Below are 22,500 nucleotides of genomic sequence, written 5' to 3'. Positions count from 1 at the left end.
TTCTACGTCTTTACTGTGTGCTCTCTTATTCTCAACTGACAATACGATCAACTGAACTGCAATCGGTTCATATCATGTACATAGTTGTCCCGTGCTGCTATCAGCAGTCTGATTACTACTAACACACGTCACAGTAGGTGTGTCGGTCTGGCTTCATGTGTAAGGACATGTTCATGGTGTTGGAACTGTGTGAGATTTATCTTTAATAAAGGTTCCTTTATTGTTCTCAAAGCCCTTGCCGGCCGGCTTCATAAGATTGTGCTTTCAATTTTGACATTGGAGTTTCCACAGCTACAGGTCAAATGAAAATCTTTCAGCAAAACGTTCACATGAATCTCTGGTTGAAATGGTTTTATCCAGAAAGCAGTGAAAAGTTAGACTTATTAACACCTTTCGACTCTCCTCTTTCTCTATATCTCTGTCTCTATCGTCTCTCTCTCTCTCTCTCTCACTCTCTCTCTCTCACCTTCTCTCACTCTCTCACTCTCACTCTCTCTCTCTCACTCTCTCTCACTCTCTCTCTCACTCTCACACACTCTCACTCTCTCACTCTCTCTCTTTCTCTCTCTCTCTCACTCTCTCTCTCACTCTCTCACTCTCTCACTCTCTCTCACTCTTTCTCTCTCTCACTCTCTGTCTCACTCACTTACTCTCTCTCACTCTCTCTCTCACTCTCTCTCACTCTCTCTCACTCTCTTTCTCTCTCTCACTCTCTCTCTCTTTCTCTCTCTCTTTCTTGTGTCTCCCTGTTTCTCAATCCTTTACTCTGGCCTTTCTTTACATCGTTCGCACATTTGTTCTTCTATTAATTTTAAGCCATTTTTTTGTGATTGAGATTAATCCTTTAAAAATCTAGCTCTTGTTTTTCTCCCCCCACACTACTAAGTGAAGTATTTATGATAGTAAGTCGTGTTCGACAATGACCATCGGAAAAGCAGAGGAGGCAACTCCTGTCCTGACTATCTGAGCTAGAATTTTATTAGAGTGGAGAGTGTCTTGGCGAAGTTACATCCCCACTCTCTCGGTCAAGCGGGTTTTTAGGAAAGTCGGCACTGGGATAGTTCCCAAATGCCTACTAGCCCCCGATGCTGCAGCACTAAGAACCAGTGCAATCTTGCCTCCCAGTTTGAGAGTTACAGTCCTCCTTCGAAACAGACTTGGCTGTAAATGAATTCCCATTGCAATGGAGAAACCATTGATCATGCAGTTCTCACGTAGCTGTTTGCCCAGCCGTAATCTTTTGTCAGTCTGTGATATAAGCTGAGCGCCATGGGTAAACCAAGCACATTGCAGTTAACTACCTAATGTACAAGTATTTCGCCCAGGAAACCAGACTCATCAGCTTGTAGCTTGTGCCCTGACAAAAGACAGGATAGCTATTTCCAGAACACGTTTTTCATTCGTGTTCTTCTTGTGAACTATCGAGACGTTTTGCTGTTTTTTTCAGATATCAACGTTACTGGCCATGTGGAATCGTGGACATCTGGAGAGCTGCTGGCGTCCTATTTTCTTAAAGAGAGGTACATATGTTTTCTTGTGGTGTCCATACTCTGTTTGGTGCATGAGTGCTACATGTAGTCTGTCACTGCATGGAAGGTAAAAAGTTGATACTGAGTATTACCACATTATGATCCGTATCCAAACTGGTATAGATGGATCAGTTAAAGATTGATAACTCGAGGAGGGGGAAATTTTGTTTAACTCTCTCCATACGAACAGCGAAAGAGACGACGTTAACAGCGTTTCACCCCAATTACCATCATCAAAATATTGCAAGTGGAAGGCTCTTATACTGAAGACGTGAATGTTGACAAAGAATACCACAATTCTGACGACGGAAGCTAAAGGTTGGGTCATTCAGACACCCACTGGACATACGAGGGGTCTGTGTAGAGGAGAAGAGAGGACTGGTCGTACTGAGTGAGTTAATGCCCTCTTCACACACATACCGATGATTGAAGACATTTTGTTTGACTACAAATGAATACATCTGAGTACTATCGTTTAGAAGAGGAGGGGGATAACTCGAGATCGTGTTTGAACGAGCATCGTTGCGTGCAAGGGTACATGAGAGCATGAATGCCTTATTAAAGAAATGTTTAGCCGCGTTGGCATGCATATCGATAAATCGAGATCGTGTTAGTACGAGCAACGCTGTGTGCATGTGCGCATGAGGGTAATAGCCGAATGGTTAAGGCGTTGGACTTTCAGTCTGAGGGTCCCGGGTTCGAATCTCGGTGATGGCGCCTGTTGGGTAAGGAGTGGAGATTTTTACGATCTCCCAGGTCAACATATGTGCATGTCTGCTAGTGCCTGAAGCCCCATCGTGTGTATATGCACGCAGAAGATCAAATACGCACGTTAAAGATCCTGTAATCTATGTGAGCGTTCGGTGGTTTATGGAAACAAGAATATACCCAGCATGCACACCCCCGAAAACGGAGTATGGCTGCCTACATGGCGGGGTAAATAAACAAAAAACGGAAATGCACGTAAAGAAAAGCTGCATGTCTGTCTGAGTGTGCATGTGTGCGTGCCTGAAATCTGATTGAATGACACAAGAAACGAATCATGAACGCCCAGTGGCAGCCGTCAGTCGGCTCTATCCAGGTAGGCAGCATGTTGCGCAAATGACCCCGTGTTTGTAAAGCCCTTAGAGCTTGATCTCCGACCGAGGATAGGCGCTATATAAGTATCTATATCAATCAATCAATAAACGCCTTAATAAAGAAATATTTAGCCGCTTTTGCATGTATGAGTTATTTTGTTTTGCTTTTTTTCTCTCTCGCTGAAACATAGAGGGATCGAGGACAACACCCAGGGCTGGACGGTGACCCTTCAGGAGGACGTGGAGCACTACGAGCTGATGGGCTACGACTACGTCCTGGACCTGCTGAGCGAGATGGACCTGGCCCCGGGCTTCCCGCACAGCAAGGCCCACTTCCTCGTGTCCCTGGACCGCAGCCAGGAGCGGGGGCAGCAGCAGCGCAGCAAGCGGTCCCCGGAGGACCCCCATAACGCCGAGCAGGAGCGGGTCCTGAAGCTGGTCGGTCCGCTGCCGCAGATGCTGAAGAGGAGCAAGCCGGTGGTGAGGGCGGGGAGCAGCAAGCCAGCCACAGGCGCCGTGCAGAGGGGTGACGGCGGCGGCCAGGACCCAGGCTTCTCCACCACTAGCATCGTCAACCAGCGACCCACAGACATCGTGGAGGTGGTGTTGTCGGAAAGCCGGATGAACCAACGCTACAACAAGCGCGGTGGAGGAGCAGGAGGAGCCGCGTCTCCCAACGGACGTTTTGTGATGATGACAGGGGGCAGTACCGTTGACGGCGATGCCTCCACCACCGTTGATGAGAACGACGGCGGTGGTGGTGATGACGACATCGACCTGTCTCGGACACGCCTGAACGTGCGGTACTTCCCAGACAACAGCAGCAACAACACGAAATCTTCGGACAGCGAACTGGGGGACCTGTCCACCACCAGCAGGCTGAACGCGCGTTACGCCAAGAGGACGGCCAACGGCAACGACGCGGGTAGGGGGGAGAACAACAGCGGAGGCAGCAGGTCGGCGGTGCAGGAGCAGGTCCGGAAGAGGCAGAGCACCAGCTCCATGCCGGCGGCGGACGCCGCGTCGGTGGTGTCTGACTGGTCCCACTGGGTGGAGGACGTCTTCAACGACGCCCTGGACGAGCACGACGACGGGGTGTCTGAGGGCAGGTCCCTGCACTCCCGCATCAAGGGCGGCGGACAGGGCGTGCCGGGCCTCCCCTCGCAGCAGGTGTGTGTGTGTGTGTGTGTGTGTGTGTGTGTGTGTGTTGAAACGAATGACTACGTTCGTGTCAAACTCACCTTGTAGTGAACAGACAATAAGCCAAAGAAAAGCAGCAGTAGAGTGTAAATTGTGCACAGTTTTGCTTTTGTTTTTCTTTCCAACCACTGGTCTAGTCATCTTCCCGCTGATCTTAAGCACTTTTATGCTATGTATACATTTCATTCGCTTTCGTTTCGTGTGTGGAAGTAACCTGTATGCGTGAGCTTGTATGTTTGTACATGAGCATATATATATATATATATATATGCATGAGCTAATGTGCAAATGAGTCTGTATGCAAGGTAATGTACCTACTGCTTTCTGTCATTTTGGGATTTCCTTTTGGTATTTGCATTTTCCCATTAAGAGCGCGAATGACGCTTAATTTATCAAGCCCTTATATTTTATGAAAATTTCAGCATTTTGTTTCGGTCTGAAATTTCTGTAACATTCTTTATTTTAAAAATCATTTTTCAGGACTACACTGTATGTCCATGTTACGTTTTGTGTGTATGTCGACTCAGTTTTTAAAACCGTTTCATTTTTGAACAGATGCCTTGAACTGACGGAAAGAACATTTCTCTCCACAGGAGTGCCAGATGTCCGCTGACAATCTCCTTTTGCAAACAGTCACACAATCCCTTTCCAATCAGGTCCCAACCACAGTTCCTTTGTACCAGGTGCAAACACCAAGTTCCCTGAATCACATATCTCTGACAACACGAAACCCACTGCATCAAACACCGGCCTCTGTTGCCCTGTATCAGATGGCACCCCAAGACCAGACTCCATCGCGTGCAACCGAACCGTCAGTTTTGAACCAGGGCTCTGCTGAGCCCAGTGCCAGCACAGCTCAGCTGTTTTCCACAGACCAGTATCTAAATCATCTGCTCGCGGCACCAAGCTTAGACTTGAGTCAGTTGCCGCTTGCAGGAAACGTGACTCTGACGCAGCCTCCTCCCCCACCTAATCTGAATCTGACACAGTTGCCTACTCCCGGCCTGACTCAGTTACCTGCTCCCAATCTGAACCTGACACAGATGCCATTACCCGGTCTGAATCTGACACGGCTGCACGCACCCAGTATGAATCTGAATCCTCTGCTGACTTTGAATGACCTGTCCCTCCCCAACCTCCACCCGACCCCCATGCCGAACGTGGCCCTGGCCCCCCGTTCCCACACCCAACATGTTGCTGACACCAAGCCTTCAGTTCCCTGTAAAGTATACCAGCTGTGGACTTGGTTGAGTGTGCAGGTGGTCATGGTTAACCTGAAAATGGCGTGCTCATGTGGGTGGGAGAAAGTGTGCAGTGCTGGTCATAGCTGGGTTACAGGTGGTGGTTGTGTCAGTTTGCTGCAGAGAGATTGTGTGCAATGCTGGGTTCACACATTGTTGTTTCATTGTCTGCTGTCGAGTGAGTGTGTTCATTGCTGGGTTCACACGTTTTGTGTCATTGTCTGCTGTTGAGTGAATGTGTGCATTGCTGGGTTCACACTTTTTTGTTTCACTGTCTGCTGTTGAGTGAAGTGAATGTGTGCATTGCTGGGTTCAAACCTTGTTGTGTCACTGTCTGCTGTTGAGTGAATGTGTGCATTGCTGGGTTCACACGTTTTTGTTTCACTGTCTGCTGTTGAGTGAATGTGTGCAGTACTTTGTTACACGGTTTTTTTCAATGTCTGCTTCGGAGAAAATGTGTGCCCTGTTGGTCAAGATGACTCTGCTACACGTTGTTGTGTCACGCTGTCTGCAGTGGAAAGAAAGTGACATTTTAGAGGGTCATTCAGAAGCGTGCATTAATCGGTGTTTGGGTATTCGCTTTCCTTTTGTTAGAATCGCTTTCAACTTCCATGTATTGTATTTTTACAAATAACAAGGAAATGGGAATCAATTGACGCCATTTAGTCTTGTTTGGTAGCTTTTCTTTCTGAAACCTTTTTCTTTTTTTCCAGAGTCCTGCCTTTATTAGTTTGGGATAGTATTACTCAGCACCTCTTGTTTTGTGTGTTTGTAAGCACATAACTAGTTATGCTTGTTGAGAGAGTGAATGAGTCAAAGAGCGGGGTGAAGGGGGTGGGGGGGTATTGTATTGTATTTGCAGCAAGAAACAAAACATATGATGTTACAGATCATCAAGTAGCATAGAGAACATAGTTGCCCACATATAAACGTTTTTAGAAGTTCTAGTTCATGTGGGGCTTGTCAAGTAAACTCCACTGGAAAACTACGTTAAGATGTACACACACACACACACACACACACACACACACACATATATATATATATATATATATATATACATAGGTATATATATATATATATATATATATATATATATATATACCTATCTGTGTGTGTATATATATATATATACCTATCTGTGTATATATATATATATATATACATACATATATACATATATATATACACACACTCACACACACACTCACACACACACACACACACACACATATATATATATATATATATATATATATATATATATATATATATATATACATACATACACACACACACACACACACACACACATATATATATATATATATATATATATATATATATATATGTATATGTATGTATACACACCCACACACACACACGTGTGTGTGTGTGTGTGTGTGTGTGTGTGTGTGTGTGTGTGTGTGTGTGTACGGACCGAAGCACGGAAAGACTAGACAGACAGAAATATAACCAGACAGGCAACTCAACCAAGAGAGCATCATCTACAGCCACTCAATCAAGCATAAACGCCCATATTTGCACTGATGCACACACGCCTGCCCCAAATGAGTCATGAAGCTGATTTTTTATCTTCGTTAACAGGTGTGGCTTATTTGAATTACAGTATGTTTAGCGATGTGTATATTTGTGCATTTGATAAATTCATGTTTTCTAATTTGGTTGCTGGATGGTATTATGTTCTCTCTCTCTCGCTCGCTCGCCCCCCCCCCCCACCCACCCCCTCTCAGTGTCATGAGTGTCTCTGTCTCTGTCCCTGTCTCTGTCCCTGTCTGTATCTCTCTCTCTCTGTCTCTGCCCTCTCTCTCTCTCTCTCTCTCTCTCTCTCTCTCTCTTGTCACCAACATGGGCTGCCGGCCAACACTTAGGTGCAAGCAAGTTGACCGTATCGTCTCAGAGTGAATCTAGAAATCTAGCTCCAGTGTGTAGTATTCAATTATTCGTATTTCCACTTCAAGTAATATAACGTGTGTCTCATTTGTGTGTGTGTATGCGTGCGAGCGTGTGTGTGTGTATGTGTGCCGCGTGCGTGCGTGCGTGCGTGTGTGCGTGCGTGTGTGTGTGTGTGTGTGTGTGTGTGTGTGTGCCGCGTGCGCGTGTGTGCGTGCGTGCGTGCCGCGTGCGTGCTTGCGTATGCGTGTGACACACGCGTGATGCAGAACACGGCCGTGCCCCCAAGCTTGAGCCTGGGAGTGGGACTGACCACCCCCGCCCTGTCCGTGGCTCCCCCCATCATGTCCCCGGCCTTCGCCTTCAACCCGCCGCTCACCACCGCCCTCCAGCCGCAGACAGGTAGAGAGAGAGAGACAAGAACGACGCGAGACGGGACGAGACGAGTCCGGGCGAGACGGACAAGACGAGACAAGTCCGGACGAGACAGACAAGACGAGACAAGACCAGACGAGTCCGGACGAGACAGACACGTCCAGACGAGACGAGACCGAAAAAGACCAGAGGAGAGCAGACCGGACAAGACGGAGACGAGATAGACAAGACACGACAAGACGAGACGAGTCCTGACGAGACAGACGAGACGAGACCAGACGAGTCCTGACGAGACGAAACCGGACAAGACCAGACCAGACGAGACGAGACCAGATAAGACCAGACGAAACCAGACAGACAAGACCAGACAAGACAAGACGTGACGAGACGTGGAGAGATGGCCCAGAGGTAACGCGTCCGCCTAGGAAGCGCGAGAATCTGAGCGCACTGGTTCGAATCACACCGGCAGTCGCCAGTACTTTCTCCTCCTCCACCTAGACCCTGAGTGGTGGTCTGGACACTAGTCATTCGGATGAGACGATAAACCGAGGTCCCGTGTGTAGCATGCATCTAGCGCACGTAAAAGAACCCACGGCAACAAAAAGGGTTGTTCCTGGCAAAATTCTGTAGAAAAAATCCACTTCGATAAGAAAAACAAATAAAATAGCAGGCAGAAAAAAATACAAAAAAAGGTGGCGCTGTCAGTGTGGTGACGCGCTCTCCGTGGGGACAGCATCCCGAATTTCACACAGAGAAATCTGTTGTGACAAAAAGAGTAATACAAATACAGACCAGACCACACCAGACCAGATCAGATCAGCCAAACAAGTGCTTTACTGAACTCAACTATGTGTCCGTGTCAAAAAGAACAGTGGGGCGGGGACAAACATAATTAAGAAAGCAGAGTTGTTTGAAATTGCAAAGCATACACACACACACACACACACACACACACACACACACACACACACACACACACACAGGCACATATATAACCATTTGGCAGAACCGGTGCAGGTGCCAGTAATCTCTCTTGCTGTCATATCGACACTGCATGTATAAAGCTGAACGTTTACATTTGTAAGAGAGTTTGAGAAACAAGTAAGTCATACTAAAACCATACCATCATCTGCTCACACATTCAAAATTGCTGTTTATGGAATGTGTTTATATAGGAAGGTTATCTGGTGTGTTTGAAAAAAAAAAACAAAGTCCAGTGCTGACTTCTGAATGTGGTGTCATGATTATTCCTCGTAACTCCGGTGGGATGCAGTCAGCAAGAGAATAAACCATCCACCTGATTGAAAGGGACGAAGTAACGCCCATTGATTTACTCGTTTCGTTTACCTGAAACAACTCGTTTTTATTTATTTGTATTTCTCTTTTTATCACAACAGATTTCTCTGTGTGAAATTCGGGCTGCTCTCCCCAGGGAGAGCGCGTCGCTACACTACAGCGCCACCCATTTTGTTTTTCCTGCGTGCAGTTTTATTTGTTTTTTTCCTGTCGAAGTGGATTTTTCTACAGAATTTTGCCAGGAACAACCGTTTTGTTGCCGTGGGTTCTTTTACGTGCGATAACTACATGCTGAACACGGGACCTCGGTTTATCGTCTCCAGCGTCCGGACCACCACTCAAGGTCTAGTGGAGAGGGAGAAAATATCGGCAGCTGAGCCGTGATTCGAACCAGCGCACTCAGATTCTCTCGCTTCCTAGGCGGACGCATTACCTCTAGGCCATCACTCCCCCCCTCTCTCTCTCTCTGTCTCTCTCTCTGTCTCTCTGTCTCTCTCTCTCTCTCTCTCTCTCTCTCTCTCTCTCTCTCCTATTCCATGATTTTATTCATTTTTGGAAGGTATTTACAAGGTTCAGGGTAGGAGTGTCACCATTGAATGGCCGCTTTATAAACTTTAATGCGACAACAGATGAGGGCGGTCATAACTGTCCTTTTTGCAAACAAACAACAAAAAACTGTATCGAATCTGAAATCCACTTTCTTTTGGTTAGTCCCAATTAATAAAACCCTTAGAGAGGAATTGATTCCTAATAAATTCTGTCGTCAACCGTTGTTATTCAGATTTACTCTTTTAATGTCAAACTCGAATGAATGAATATCTGACGTAAAGACAGACTTGCAATATTTGCAAAAGCTGTATTGAGAGTATGAAGCGAAAATAATAGTAATCTAACACGTTGTCATTTTGTGCCTTTTCTCATCCCATTGTAATGGGCCAGAGGCCTCTACAATTAAACAGTTCTGAATTCTCTCTCTCTCTCTTTGCATTCATTATCAGTTGTTTCGCTTGTCAGTTTAACGACTTCTCTTTTACGAAGTCCTTTAAGTAATTTCCTGTAATTGTATATAGAATTTTTTTTTTTTCAGATTTCACCCTCATTTCACCCTCATTTGCCCAGTTTCCCCCAACCCTCCATTCATTCACATCTCCCACCCCTTCTAACCGATAATACTGAAATGTATTCATAAATACTTTAACAAAATGTCTTCAGTCACCGATATGTGTGACGGGACATTAAACAAAATTCTTCCTCCTCCTCCTCCTCTCTCTGTGTCTCCCTGTGTCTTTCTGTCTCTGTCCCCCCAACCCCTCTCTCTCTCTCTCTCTCTCAGACGTTCTTCAGCAATTGGCAAACCAGCAGGCATTGCAGCACCAGGCTGCACAGCATTTGGCGAATCAGCAGGTACTGCAGCAACACGCGGCACAGCAGGCGGCAAGTCAGCAGGCTCAGGCATTGCAGCAACAGGCAGCACAACAGGCAGCCTTCCAGTCTCTCCTTATGGTGAACAGAATCTTTTTTTTGTTTTTCACACCATTGTGACACACAATTTCATTTTTTATTCTTTTTCTGTTTGTTTGTGTTTTCTGTACGTTTTTGTTGTTGTTGTTTTTTTTCTCTCTAACACTTTCATCATTGTAACATGGTATGGTGTTGTGACACAATTTCATTTTCATTTATTTTCGGGTTGTGGATTTTTTTTATTTTCTTTTTATCTCAAACATTCTTATCACTGTAACACAGTCTGATGTTTAGGTGGGTTCAAGAAAATGAATACTGTGCAATTATCATTCTTCCATTTGAAAAAAAAAAAGAAAAGTAAAAGATTGTTCTTCTGTTTATCTGTATTACAGATCAGTGAATTATGCGAAATGGAATGTTCTGAAACACAAACGTATCCAGAGATCTGTGCATGTTCGAAGCCCCAATAGGGGCCCACAGACCGTTCTATATTAAGCAGGCATATTATAATTAAACTGACCAGGTTTCCTTTTTAAAAAAAAACAAAAAACAATTTCGTATCCAATGAAAAAAAAAAGAATAATAAAAAGATAGTATCAGAAATATTGTGGAACCATAATAACGTAAAAGACCAACATGTAAATGCGTAATGTTCACAATTGTATGCTTGGACATTGCAAAAAGACTCCGTCGTATTGGTTATTTTACCAGCATCATGTGTGATATCGTTACCACCGCCATTCACACTGGTTATTTAACCAGCATCATTGTGTGATATCGTTACCACAGCCATTCACACTGGTTATTTAACCAGCATCATGTGTGATATCGTTACCACAGCCATTCACACTGGTTATTTTACCAGCATCATGTGTGATATCGTTACCACCGCTATTCACACTGGTTATTTAACCAACATCATTGTGTGATATCGTTACCACAGCCCATCACATTGGTTATTGAACCAGCATCATTGTGTGATATCCCTACCACAGCAAAACCAGCAGAGACAGCAGCAACAAGCCCTACTGCAGACCCTGACCCAGCAGCAACAACAGCAGCAACAGCAACAGCAGAGTCCTCTGGTGGCTCAGGTAGCAGCCACACAGATAGCTCTGCAGCAGACGGAGCTGGAGAACAAGCTGCTGAAGCAGTCCATCGAGAGGGAGAACCTCCGGAAGCAGCTCTTGGAGCTGCAGCAGTCCAATGCGGAGCCCCCTCCTCCTCCTCACATAGCCACAGGTTCTGCTGCTACACACGTGGCACTCCCCTCTCCCTCCTCTGCCTCCCGTTTTGTAGCAGCAGCAGCAGCATCGTTGAGTCCCGATGCCAGCTACTCCTCTGCAGGCATCGCCATGCCGCCAGGAGTCTTGCCATCTCCCCAGGAAGAGAAGATGTCGCTGACCGGCCCGTTTGGCGCCACGGCCAGCAGCCCTCCTGCCGCGGAGGGAAGTGGCGCCGTGCCCAAACGAGTCTCCTTCCTCAAGACGGCCTTTGAGACTCACCACACAGCGTCGGCGCACGAGCACGACATGGCGATGACGACATCCCACCACCACCACCACCACCACTCCCCCTCAGCCATGCACGAAGGCGCGGCAAACTTCGGTCAGCCACAGCCCCCCTCTCCCCCTCTCCCTCCTCCTCCTCCTCCTCCTCCCGCTCAACACCTCCCTGGTTCTCTCCCTCCTCCCCCTCCTCCACCACCCAAGCCCTTTCCTGCAGAGCCCTCCTCACCCCAGAGCCAGCACACCCCGGAGGACAACGTCTACATGGACGGGTTCAGCCTGGCCCCGCCCCTACACACCCAGCCTGCGACCCCTTACCCTCCTCCCCCTCCCCCACCTCCCCCACCGCCCATGTCCACCACGCCCTCGGGTCTGGAGATCGACAAGGAGAAAGGGACCTTCACCATCCGGGACAAGAGGGGCGTGGCGCGCACCGTCCGCGTTGGGAAGGTAGGGGGTGGTAGGGACATTTACTGGTTTAAAGCTTTATGTTTGAAGGGAGGGAGGGGGAGGGGGGGAGATAGAGAGGGGAAGAGAGAACTCAGAACTCATAACGTTTTTTTTTTTTTATTCAAGGATTAAAATTTTAGGCATGGCCCATTCTTCCAATCTGTCTTTGCTAATCCACATCAGTTACAATAGCACACATACTAAGAGAGAGACAGAGAGAGAGAACTCAGAACTTAAAGCGTTTTATATTCTAGGATTAAGATTTTACGCATGGCTTCCGATTTGCCCTTGCTAATCTACATCAGTTTATAGCACACACATATTTGAAGGAAAGGGGAGAAAAATATTCGAGAGAAGGAGGGGGTAGGGGGTCGAGACAGAGACAGACAGAGAGAGAGAGAGAGAGAGAGAGAGAGTAAAAAAAAACACAAAAACACCTGTACCTAAACTCTTCACGTGTTCTCCACAGGTGGTGTGGCCGCCCCCCACGGAAGAGTCCAACAAGAGGGAGGTGAACGTGGGCAAACTGGAGATCAACGAGAACCTGGCCAAGGGCATTGAGGACCGCATCGTGGGCACCAAGAAGTGGCAGAAACCGGCACCGCCCTCGGCAGACCCTCAGCAGCAGCAGCCCAAGTCCATCCTGAGGAAGGAGAACGAGGTCAGTTCAGTTCAGTTTCTCAAGGAGGCGTCACTGCGTTCGGACAAATTCATATACGCTACACCACATCTGCTAAGCAGATACCTGAACAGCGGCGCAACCCAACGGGCTTAGTCAGGCCTTGAGAACGAGGTCAGTGCGTTTGGACGAAATCCAACGACAGTATGAAACCGTTTCTCATTGTTTTGAGTTGTGTTTTGCATGTTATAGGTATGCCCAGGTTTGTTTTTTGCTTTTGTTTTGATAAAGGAAACAAATTCGGTGTATTGAAGACCTGCCTGGAAGCTAGCTTCCTGTGGACTGCTGGCGAAAAGCACGGTACCCTGATGTTTGAGTCAGGGACGGCCAAGGACAGTCACACGTAATGAAATTTTTAGTAATGTTTTTTCTGGGGGGGAGGGCTGTGGTTGTTGGCTTAGAGGCCGTATTGTGCGAATGCACCTTTGGATGCACAGAAAATTTCCAGTCGGATGAACAAAGATTTTCTTTTTATCTTATTGTATTATACGAGTCATTAGCGTGTTGCATTGCACTGCATTCACTACAGTGCATTGTTCTGTGCTGTGCTGTGCTGTGCTGTGCTGTACTGCACTGCTCTGCTCTGCACTGCAGTACCGCATGTGCTGCGCTGTGTTGTGCTGTGCTGCGTTGTGCTGTGCTGTTCTGCGCTGTTCTGCATTGTACTGTACTGCACTGCACTGCAATATACTGCACTGTACTGTACTGCACCATACTAAACTATTCTGCACTGCACTGAACTGTATCATACTGCACTATACTGCACTGCACTGTACTGTAATGCACCATACTGCACTATACTGTAGCGCACTGTACTGCACCATACTGTATTGTACCGAGTTACACTGCACTACACTGTGCTGTACTATAGTGTACCGCACTGTACTATACTGCACTACGCTGTACTGTACTACACTGTACTGTACTATACTGTACCCCACTGTACTATACTGTACCGCACTGTACTATACTGCACTGTACCACACTGCACAATACTACATTACACTGTACTGTACTATACTGTACCGCACTGTACTATACTGCTCTACACTGTACTGCACTACACTGTACTGCACTGCACAATACTGCATTACACTGTACTGTACTATACTGTACCGCACTGTACTATACTGCTCTACACTGTACTGCACTACACTGTACTGTACTATAGTGTACCGCACTGTACTATAGTGCACTGTACTATAGTGTACCGCACTGTACTATACTGCACTGCGCTGTACTGTACTACACTGTATTGTACTATACTGTACCGCACTGTACTATACTGCACTGCACTGTACCACACTGCACAATACTGCATTACACTGTACTATACTGTACCGCACTGTGTACTGCACTGCACTGTACTATACTGTACCGCACACTGTGTACTGCACTGCACTGTACTATACTGTACCGCACACTGTGTACTGCACTGCACTGTACTATACTGTACCGCACTGTGTACTGCACTGCACTGTACTATACTGTACCGCACTGTGTACTGCACTGCACTGTACTATACTGTACCGCACACTGTGTACTGCACTGCACTGTACTATACTGTACCGCACTGTGTACTGCACTGCACTGTACTATACTGTACCGCACTGTGTACTGCACTGCACTGTACTATACTGTACCGCACTGTGTACTGCACTGCACTGTACTGTACTGTACCGCACTGTGTACTGTACTGCACTGTACTATACTGTACCGCATTGTGTACTGCACTGCACTGTGCTATACTGTACCGCACTGTGTACTGCACTGCACTGTGTTATACTGTACCGCACTGTGTACTGCACTGCACTGTACTATACTGTACCGCACACTGTGTACTGCACTGCACTGTACTATACTGTACCGCACACTGTGTACTGCACTGCACTGTACTATACTGTACCGCACTGTGTACTGCACTGCACTGTACTGTACTGTACCGCACTGTGTACTGCACTGCACTGTACTACACTGTACCGCACTGTGTACTGCACTGCACTGTACTACACTGTACCGCACTGTGTACTGCACTGCACTGTACTATACTGTACCGCACTGTGTACTGCACTGCACTGCACGTGGCATTCCCTCAACGCCGCACGGTGGGGTTTTTTTTCCCATCCAGCCCAAGCGTGTCCCCGGCAACCTGATGGAGAGGCACTCCGCCGCCATGCTGCTGCTGGAGAGTCAGCTGGGCAAGCCCCAGGCCAAAACCCCCAGCCTGACACCCCCCACCTCCCGCCCCCTCCCGCCCATACCCCCGGACCCAGCCCCCGCCCCCGCCACCAAGGCCTCGGAGAGCATCTGCGTGCAGACCACGGACACCCTGAAGAGGATGAGGCACGGGCCTGACCTCATGAGGGGCCCAGAGGAGGAGTATGAGGATGATGAGATCTACGCGTCGGCTATTATCAGAGGTGGGGTTGGAGTGATGGTTTGAGCTTTGTGTTGTGGTATACTGTGCTGTGCTGTATCGATCGTATCGTATCACGTTGTGTTGCGTTGTGTTGTGTTGCGTTGTGTTGTGTTGTATAAAGAGCAAGGTGGCAGAATGGTTAAGACGCTTATCTGCCAATCCAGCATCCGTGAGGGTCTGGGTTCGAATCCCTTTCTCACCCTTTCTCCCAAGTTTGACTGGAAATCAAACCGAGCGCCCAGTCGTTCAGAGGAGACGATTCATCGAGATCCCATGTGCACTAAATACCAGGTCTGCATATATGTTGACCTGGGAGATCGGAAAAATCTCCACCCTTTACGCACCAGGTGCCGTCACCGAGATTCGAACCCGGGACCTTCAGATTGAAAGTCCAACGCTTTAACCACTCGGCTATTGCGCCCGTCATAAACACCAAATGAAATTGAGAAGCACCAAGACCTAATTGTCGAAAATGACAAACTACCAAGAGAGTATTGTATAGTATTGTATATCGTATTGTATTGCATTGTGTTTTTGTCACAGTAGATTTCTCTCTCAGACTGTTGTCCACGAGGGAGAGCGAGCCGCCTTAGTGCAGTGCCATCCCATTTTTCTTACATCTAGGTCTGCGCGTGTGTTTGTTTTTTTGCTATTAAAGTGGATTTTACTGCTGAAGTTAGCTAGGGACAGCCGTATTGTTGCCGTAAGTTCTTTGGTGTGTGTTTCTGTGAAAGGACAGTCAGCATGTTCAGTCTTGTCTGTAGCTGCGCTGTTGGGTACCCGTGGTTTTTGTGGAAGAGAATGGGGGTTTGGAGTGACGACGGATCCGAGGATGGTATTTGGGGGGTGGGAGTGGTTGTTGGAAGTGGTGGAGGGTACACGCTTGCATTTTTCTCAGTCTTCCTACCCTTCTTTTTTTTCCCCACTGTTTCTGCTAACCGATGTAGCCTTGCCGAACAAGAGGACAGGCAAATATTTCGAAACAAAATTCTCAGAAAATTACTCTTTGGTCTTGACCTGCTGCTTGACTACTTTCGCTTTCCTTTCCTTTCTAGTCTGTCACTGGTCCCTTGTTTCTGCTCTGTGTACTTTGGTCAGTGTCAGATATGACATGGCAGTACTTTAACTCTTGATGTAAATTCATTCTCTCAGTATATTTTCAGTGTCCACGCAAGGGAACCCACGACAAGAAAAGGGCTGTCTCTGACAAAATTCCGAAGAAAAAAAACCCACTCACATATCTCTATATATATCTATATCTATCTATCTATATGCGTCTGTGATTGAACCTGAACCTGACTGAACGACCCAGGAAATAGATAATGAACGGCCTAAAGGCAGCTAGCTCTTCCAAGGTATGTAGCCTGTTGCTGTTCAAACGACTCTGTGTTCGTAATGCGCATACAGTTTGGTCTCTGAGCGAAGGTAGGGGGCCGGCGCTGGATAAGTATATCAGTGATGAAATGAAATGAATAGCGAACTGTTCCAGTTTGTTTCCCAAGGAGGCATCACTGTGTTTGGACAAATCCATATACGCTGCACTACATCTGTTTGACAGATGCCTGACCAGCAGCTTAGCCAGGCCTTGAGTTCATGCATATATATTATTTGTATACCTGTCAGAGTGGATTTCTTCTGCAGATTTTTGTTTCCAGAGGACAATACTCTCGTTACCATGGTTTCTGTATCATTACGCCAAGTGCGTGCTGCACATGGGACCTCGGTTTCTAGTCCTCATCCGAATGACTAGACGCTCAGTTTAATTTTTCAGTCAAACATGGGGGGAAAAAAAAGGGCGAGAGCGGGATTCGAACCCAGACCCACCTCACGGACTATGGCAGATGAGCATCTTAACCATTCTGCCACCTTCCTCCGATACCTTATTCACCTTTTTTTTCTCTCTCTCTCAAGGCCTGACTAAGCGCGTTGGGTTACGCTGCTGGTCAGGCATCTGCTTGGCAGATGTGGTGTAGCGTATATGGATTTGTCCGAACGCAGTGACGCCTCCTTGAGCTACTGAAACTGGAAACTGAAACCTCCGATGCATTGCAGACGAGCCCGAGTCACCACCCCCGGCACAACAACCGCCGCCTCATCCCCAGCACGTGGCTCAGATGATGGAGGTGAAGACGGTGGAGGAGACGTTTGAAAGCGTCATCCAGCCGGACCAGCCCCCTGTCCAGGAGGAGTTCACACAGCACATCGAGCCGGACGTGGTGGTGCCGGCCAGGCCACCCCCTATCGACTTCGCCGCTTTCGAGAAGGTCGTCACGGAGCTGTACCCCCAGAACACCAAGCACTTCCTCATGTACAACAGGGTGCCGTGGATTCTGCACCTCCGGAAAGAGGTGAGCGTGGGATAGGAAAGAAAAAAAAAATTGTCTCTGAGTAATCGGTAATACAGTGGAAGAAAGTTCGTGTCCGAGCAGTCAGTTTTTCAGTGGAAGTTCGTCTCTGAGCAGCTCAATCAGTAATACAGTGGAGGAAAGTTCGTTTCTGAGCAGCTCAATCAGTACTACAGTGGAAGAAAGTTCGTCTCTGAGCAGCTCAGTCAGTTATACAGTGGAAGAACGTTCGTCTCTGAGCAGCTCAGTCAGTAATACAGTGGAAGAAAGTTCGTCTCTGAGCAGCTCAGTCAGTTATACAGTGGAAGAAAGTTCGTTTCTGAGCAGCTCAATCAGTAATACAGTGGAAGAAAGTTCATCAAGCGCGTTGGGTTACGCTGCTGGTCAGGCATCTGCTTGGCAGATGTGGTGTAGCGTATATGGATTTGTCCGAACGCAGTGACGCCTCCTTGAGCTACTGAAACTGAAACTCATCTCTGAGCAGCTCAGTCAGTACTACAGTGGAATAAAGTTCGCCTCTGAGCAGCTCAATCAGTACTACAGTGGAAGAAAGTTCGTTTCTGAGCAGCTCAATCAGTACTACAGTGGAAGAAAGTTCGCCTCTGAGCAGCTCAATCAGTACTACAGTGGAAGAAAGGTCGTTTCTGAGCAGCTCAATCAGTACTACAGTGGAAGAAAGGTCGTCTCTGAGCAGCGCAGTCAGTTATACAGTGGAAGAAAGTTCGTTTCTGAGCAGCTCAATCAGTACTACAGTGGAAGAAAGGTCGTCTCTGAGCAGCGCAGTCAGTTATACAGTGGAAGAAAGGTCGTTTCTGAGCAGCTCAATCAGTACTACAGTGGAAGAAAGGTCGTCTCTGAGCAGCGCAGTCAGTTATACAGTGGAAGAAAGTTCGTTTGTGGGCAGCTCAATCAGTACTACAGTGGAAGAAAGTTCGTTTCTGAGCAGCTCAATCAGTAATAAGTGGAGGAAAGTTCTTTTCTGAGCAGCTCAATCGGTACTACAGTGGAAGAAAGTTCGCCTCTGAGCAGCTCAATCAGTACTACAGTGGAAGAAAGTTCGTTTCTGAGCAGCTCAATCAGTACTACAGTGGAAGAAAGTTCGCCTCTGAGCAGCTCAATCAGTACTACAGTGGAAGAAAGTTCGTTTCTGAGCAGCTCAATCAGTACTACAGTGGAAGAAAGTTCGCCTCTGAGCAGCTCAATCAGTACTACAGTGGAAGAAAGTTCGTTTCTGAGCAGCACAATCAGTACTACAGTGGAAGAAAGTTCGTCTGAGCAATCAGTAATACAGTGGAAGAAAGTTCGTCTCTGAACAATCAGTAATACAGTGCAAGAAAGTTCGTCTCTGAACAATCAGTAATACAGTGGAAGAAAGTTCGTCTTTGAGCAATTAGTAATACAGTCGAATAAAATTCGTCTCTGATCAATCAGTGATACAGTGGAAGAAAGTTGTCTCTGAGCAGCTCAGTCAGTAATAGAGTGGAAGAAAGTTCGTCTCTGAGCAATCAGTGATACAGTGGAAATAAATATAAAAACAGATGAAAAACAAAAATAAAACAATGTAAGCATGGAATATGAAACAAAGTCCCACTTTAGGCGAATTAAGTTTTAATCAAGCAGGTTATACTTCTTCTTCAGTGTATTTGGTCTCTTTTCCGTCCATAAGCGTGCTGACATTGTGTAGGACACAGAATTATGTTTAATGTCCTGTCACAAACACTGTTGATTGTATATGTCAAATTAAACTATTAGACCTACTTTTCACATTTGAGTGTTATTAAAAATATATATATTAAAAGACAGGAGAGGTAGAGGCGTGGGGTGAGTCGGTTGAAGCTGGATGGCTGAAGGCGGGGAATCAATTAAAGATGAAGATTTTGAGATATTATGTGGAAATGCAATTAATCCTTTGACTGCTGCTGATGAATATGTTCCTCGGTGAAGTGCTGTCACCTCACTGGGAGGAGACAAGAGTTTCAAAGTCAGGGTGCCAGTTACCGTCATTGATGTGGACCTCTTGCTCTGGGGACCACATTACTTTTGATCCGCAAACCAGCAACACCATTAACAAGCGGACACAAAGCGGTAACTGTGCGCTTCAGATTCATTCAAGCCACTCGGATCGCATGCCACCAGAGTTCAGCAGTCTAAGGGGTTAAAAGGAAATGAATCAATGTACTTTTGTTGAAGGGGAGTCATTAAAGTACTGCGAGAATAGAGCTGACGGTGTGTGTGTGTGTGTGTGTGTGTGTGTGTGTGTGTGTGTGTGTGTGTTGTGTGTGTGTGTGTGTTTTGTGTGTGTGTGTGTGTGTGTGTATGTGTGTGAGTGTGTGTGTGTGTGTTTTGTGATTCTGTATGTATGTGTGTGTGTGTGTGTGTTGTGACTTTCTCTGTGTGTGTGTTTTGTGATTGTCTGTGTGTGTGTGTGTGTGTGTGTGTGTGTGTGTGTGTGTTGTGATTGTGTGTGTGTGTGTGTGTGTGTGTGTGTTTTGTGATTCTGTGTATGTGTGTGTGTTGTGATTCTGTGTGTGTGTTGTGATTCTCTCTGTGTGCGTGTGTGTGTGTGTGTGTGTGTGTGTGTTGTGATTCTGTGTGTGTGTGTGTGTGTGTGTGTGTGTGTGTGACGCCAAGTCAAAATGATCTTTATCGAGGGTAAAAGAATAAGCTTATACAGCTTTTTTCTGACACCCTCGTGTGTGTGTGTGTGTGTGTGTGTGTGTGTGTGTGTGTGTGTGTTGGAGAGAGAGAGAGAGAGAGAGGGAGACTGTGTGTGAACCTGTATGTACCTGTGTGTATCTGTGTGTATCTGTATGTACCTGTGTGTACCTGTGTGCTCCAGGTGTTCTGGCCCTCGGAGCGTGTGGAGAACCTGGTGGTGAGGCACCTCATTTACTGTCAAGTGGTGCACGACGTTTACAACAACGCCTGTGTCCGCCTGACCAAAGACCAGAGGGTCAAGATGAAGAGCATGCTGGGTCAGTGTGTGTGTGTGTGTGTGTGTGTGTGTGTGTGTGTGTGTGCGTGTGTGTGTGTTTTGTGTGTGTTCGTGTGTGTGTGTGTGTGGTGTCTATTTGGATCACTACTTTTTCCATCTGTTTTCCTTGCAAACCTGTCTGTCACACAAGCAATGTCGTGGTTCCAGTGCAGTTCAATGGTATGCTGTTCTTCTGCCGCTCACCCCAAGAGAAATCACCCTCACTCACACACACACACACACACACAGCACACGCGCACATATGTACACGCGCATGTATACGTGCTTCTATGAATGTCTCTGCGATCCTTAGCTGATATTGATAATAACAAAAACGCACATACACATTTGAAATCACATGTATACACACACGCCACGCGTACGTGTGTGTGTGTGTCAGTGTGTGTGTGTGTGTGCGCGCGAGAGAGAGAGCGCGCGTCATGACCTTGACATTACCCCCCCCACCCCCCACCCCCCCGCCACCGTTGTCCCCCCAGAGGGTTACGGGGTGAACAGCACCAACTACCTGACCAAGGAGCTGAACGGGCAGATGAAGAAGATCATCATCGATACGGCCAAGGAGTGGCCCGTCTACTTCTGCCGTCTGTTCCCTGTGGCTGTGAGTGGAGCTCTTTTTTCTTCTTCTTCTTCTTCTTCTTCTTCTCATTTTACCCGTCGTTTAGAGAATGATGAGCTGACACTATGATAGCCTAACTTATCGGAATCGATGAAGCATTTGTTCATTTTGATTCATAACAAACGTAGGACGGGCGCAGTTGCCGAGTGGTTAAAGCGTTGGACTTTAAATCTGAGGGTCCCGGGTTCGACTCTCGGTGACGGCGCCTGGTGGGTAAAGGGTGGAGATTTTTTTTTTCCCCCCGATCTCCCAGGTCAAGATATGTGCAGACCTGCCAGTGCCTAAACCCCCTTCGAACGAAGATAAAAAAAAAAAAAACAAACGTACAACATAAAGGGAAAAGATGATGGCCAACACTTCTCTGTTTTCTTCAATAATGAAAAACAAAAACGGAAGGGAGACCAAGTGGTAACGCTCCCGACTAGGAAAACAGTGTCAACAGGTTCGATTCTCGCACGAACCGGGATCTTCACTCTCCTCCTCCTGCTCCACTAGACCTTGAGTTGTGGTCTGAATGCTAGTCTTTTGGATGAGACGATAATCCGAAGTCCATCGTGCACCTTGCGCTTCGCCCACGTGAAATAACTCATGGCAACAAGAGAATTGGTCACTGGTGAAATTATTTGGAAAACAAAATCCACTTTGATAATGAAATACGAGTTTGTTTCAGTTTCACAAGGAGGCGTCACAGCGTTCGGACAAATCCATAATATACGTTACACCACATCTGCTTGCCAGAATATATCTAGCCCTCTGGCATGTAGGGCAGCAACGAATACATCTAGCCCTCTGGCATGTAGGGCAGCAACGAATACATCTAGCCCTCTGGCATGTAGGGCAGCAACGAATACATCCAGTCCTCTGGCATATAGGGCAGCAACGAATACATCTAGCCCTCTGGCATGTAGGGCAGCAACGAATACATCTAGCCCTCTGGTATTTATTATAGCAACGAATACATCTAGCCTTCTGGCATGTAGGGCAGCAACGAATACACTTAGCCCTCTGGCATGTAGGGCAGCAACGAATACACCTAGCCCTCTGGCATGTAGGGCAGCAACGAATACATCTAGCCCTCTGGCATGTTGGTGCAGCAACGAATACACCTAGCCTTCTGGCATGTAGGGCAGCAACTAATATATCTTCTGTTGCTGTTTTCGTTACAAAGACATTTTTTTTCTATCTTTATTTTTTTACGGGATCGGGTTGTGGCCCCTGTGCCTAAACCCCCAACCCGGAGGACCTGCAGGTCGCACTTCCGGGTTCTACCCTTCCACCTGTCCGGTTTGGGTGGCCATACCTGGAGCATAAGCTTCCCGTCGGCATAGCTCTATGAGTCTCTAAGGCAGCACCTCCCCACCCCACCCCCAACCTACCACCACCACCACAAGGT

The 22,500-nt window shown here is 47.0% G+C and overlaps 1 protein-coding gene across 2 annotated transcripts in view; it reads left to right on the top strand.

Moving 5' to 3' along the window:
- LOC143284936 (unconventional myosin-XV-like) overlaps positions 1 to 22,500 on the top strand; it is a 186,892-nt gene that overhangs the window by 123,471 nt on the left and 40,921 nt on the right. For both annotated transcript variants that reach the window (XM_076592104.1, XM_076592107.1), the window contains exons 28-37: positions 1,448 to 1,520; positions 2,800 to 3,778; positions 7,233 to 7,365; positions 9,968 to 10,137; positions 11,091 to 12,053; positions 12,523 to 12,714; positions 14,861 to 15,152; positions 17,204 to 17,499; positions 20,336 to 20,471; positions 20,968 to 21,089. In XM_076592104.1, the coding sequence (XP_076448219.1) occupies positions 1,448 to 1,520; positions 2,800 to 3,778; positions 7,233 to 7,365; positions 9,968 to 10,137; positions 11,091 to 12,053; positions 12,523 to 12,714; positions 14,861 to 15,152; positions 17,204 to 17,499; positions 20,336 to 20,471; positions 20,968 to 21,089 (3,356 nt within the window). The remainder of the gene's footprint in view (positions 1 to 1,447; positions 1,521 to 2,799; positions 3,779 to 7,232; positions 7,366 to 9,967; positions 10,138 to 11,090; positions 12,054 to 12,522; positions 12,715 to 14,860; positions 15,153 to 17,203; positions 17,500 to 20,335; positions 20,472 to 20,967; positions 21,090 to 22,500) is intronic.

The sequence above is a fragment of the Babylonia areolata genome, chromosome 1 (assembly GCF_041734735.1).
Source record: "Babylonia areolata isolate BAREFJ2019XMU chromosome 1, ASM4173473v1, whole genome shotgun sequence".
Classification (NCBI taxonomy): domain Eukaryota; kingdom Metazoa; phylum Mollusca; class Gastropoda; order Neogastropoda; family Buccinidae; genus Babylonia; species Babylonia areolata.
The sequence above is the reverse complement of the archived record's forward strand: the minus strand, read 5'-3'. Positions and strand labels throughout refer to the sequence as shown.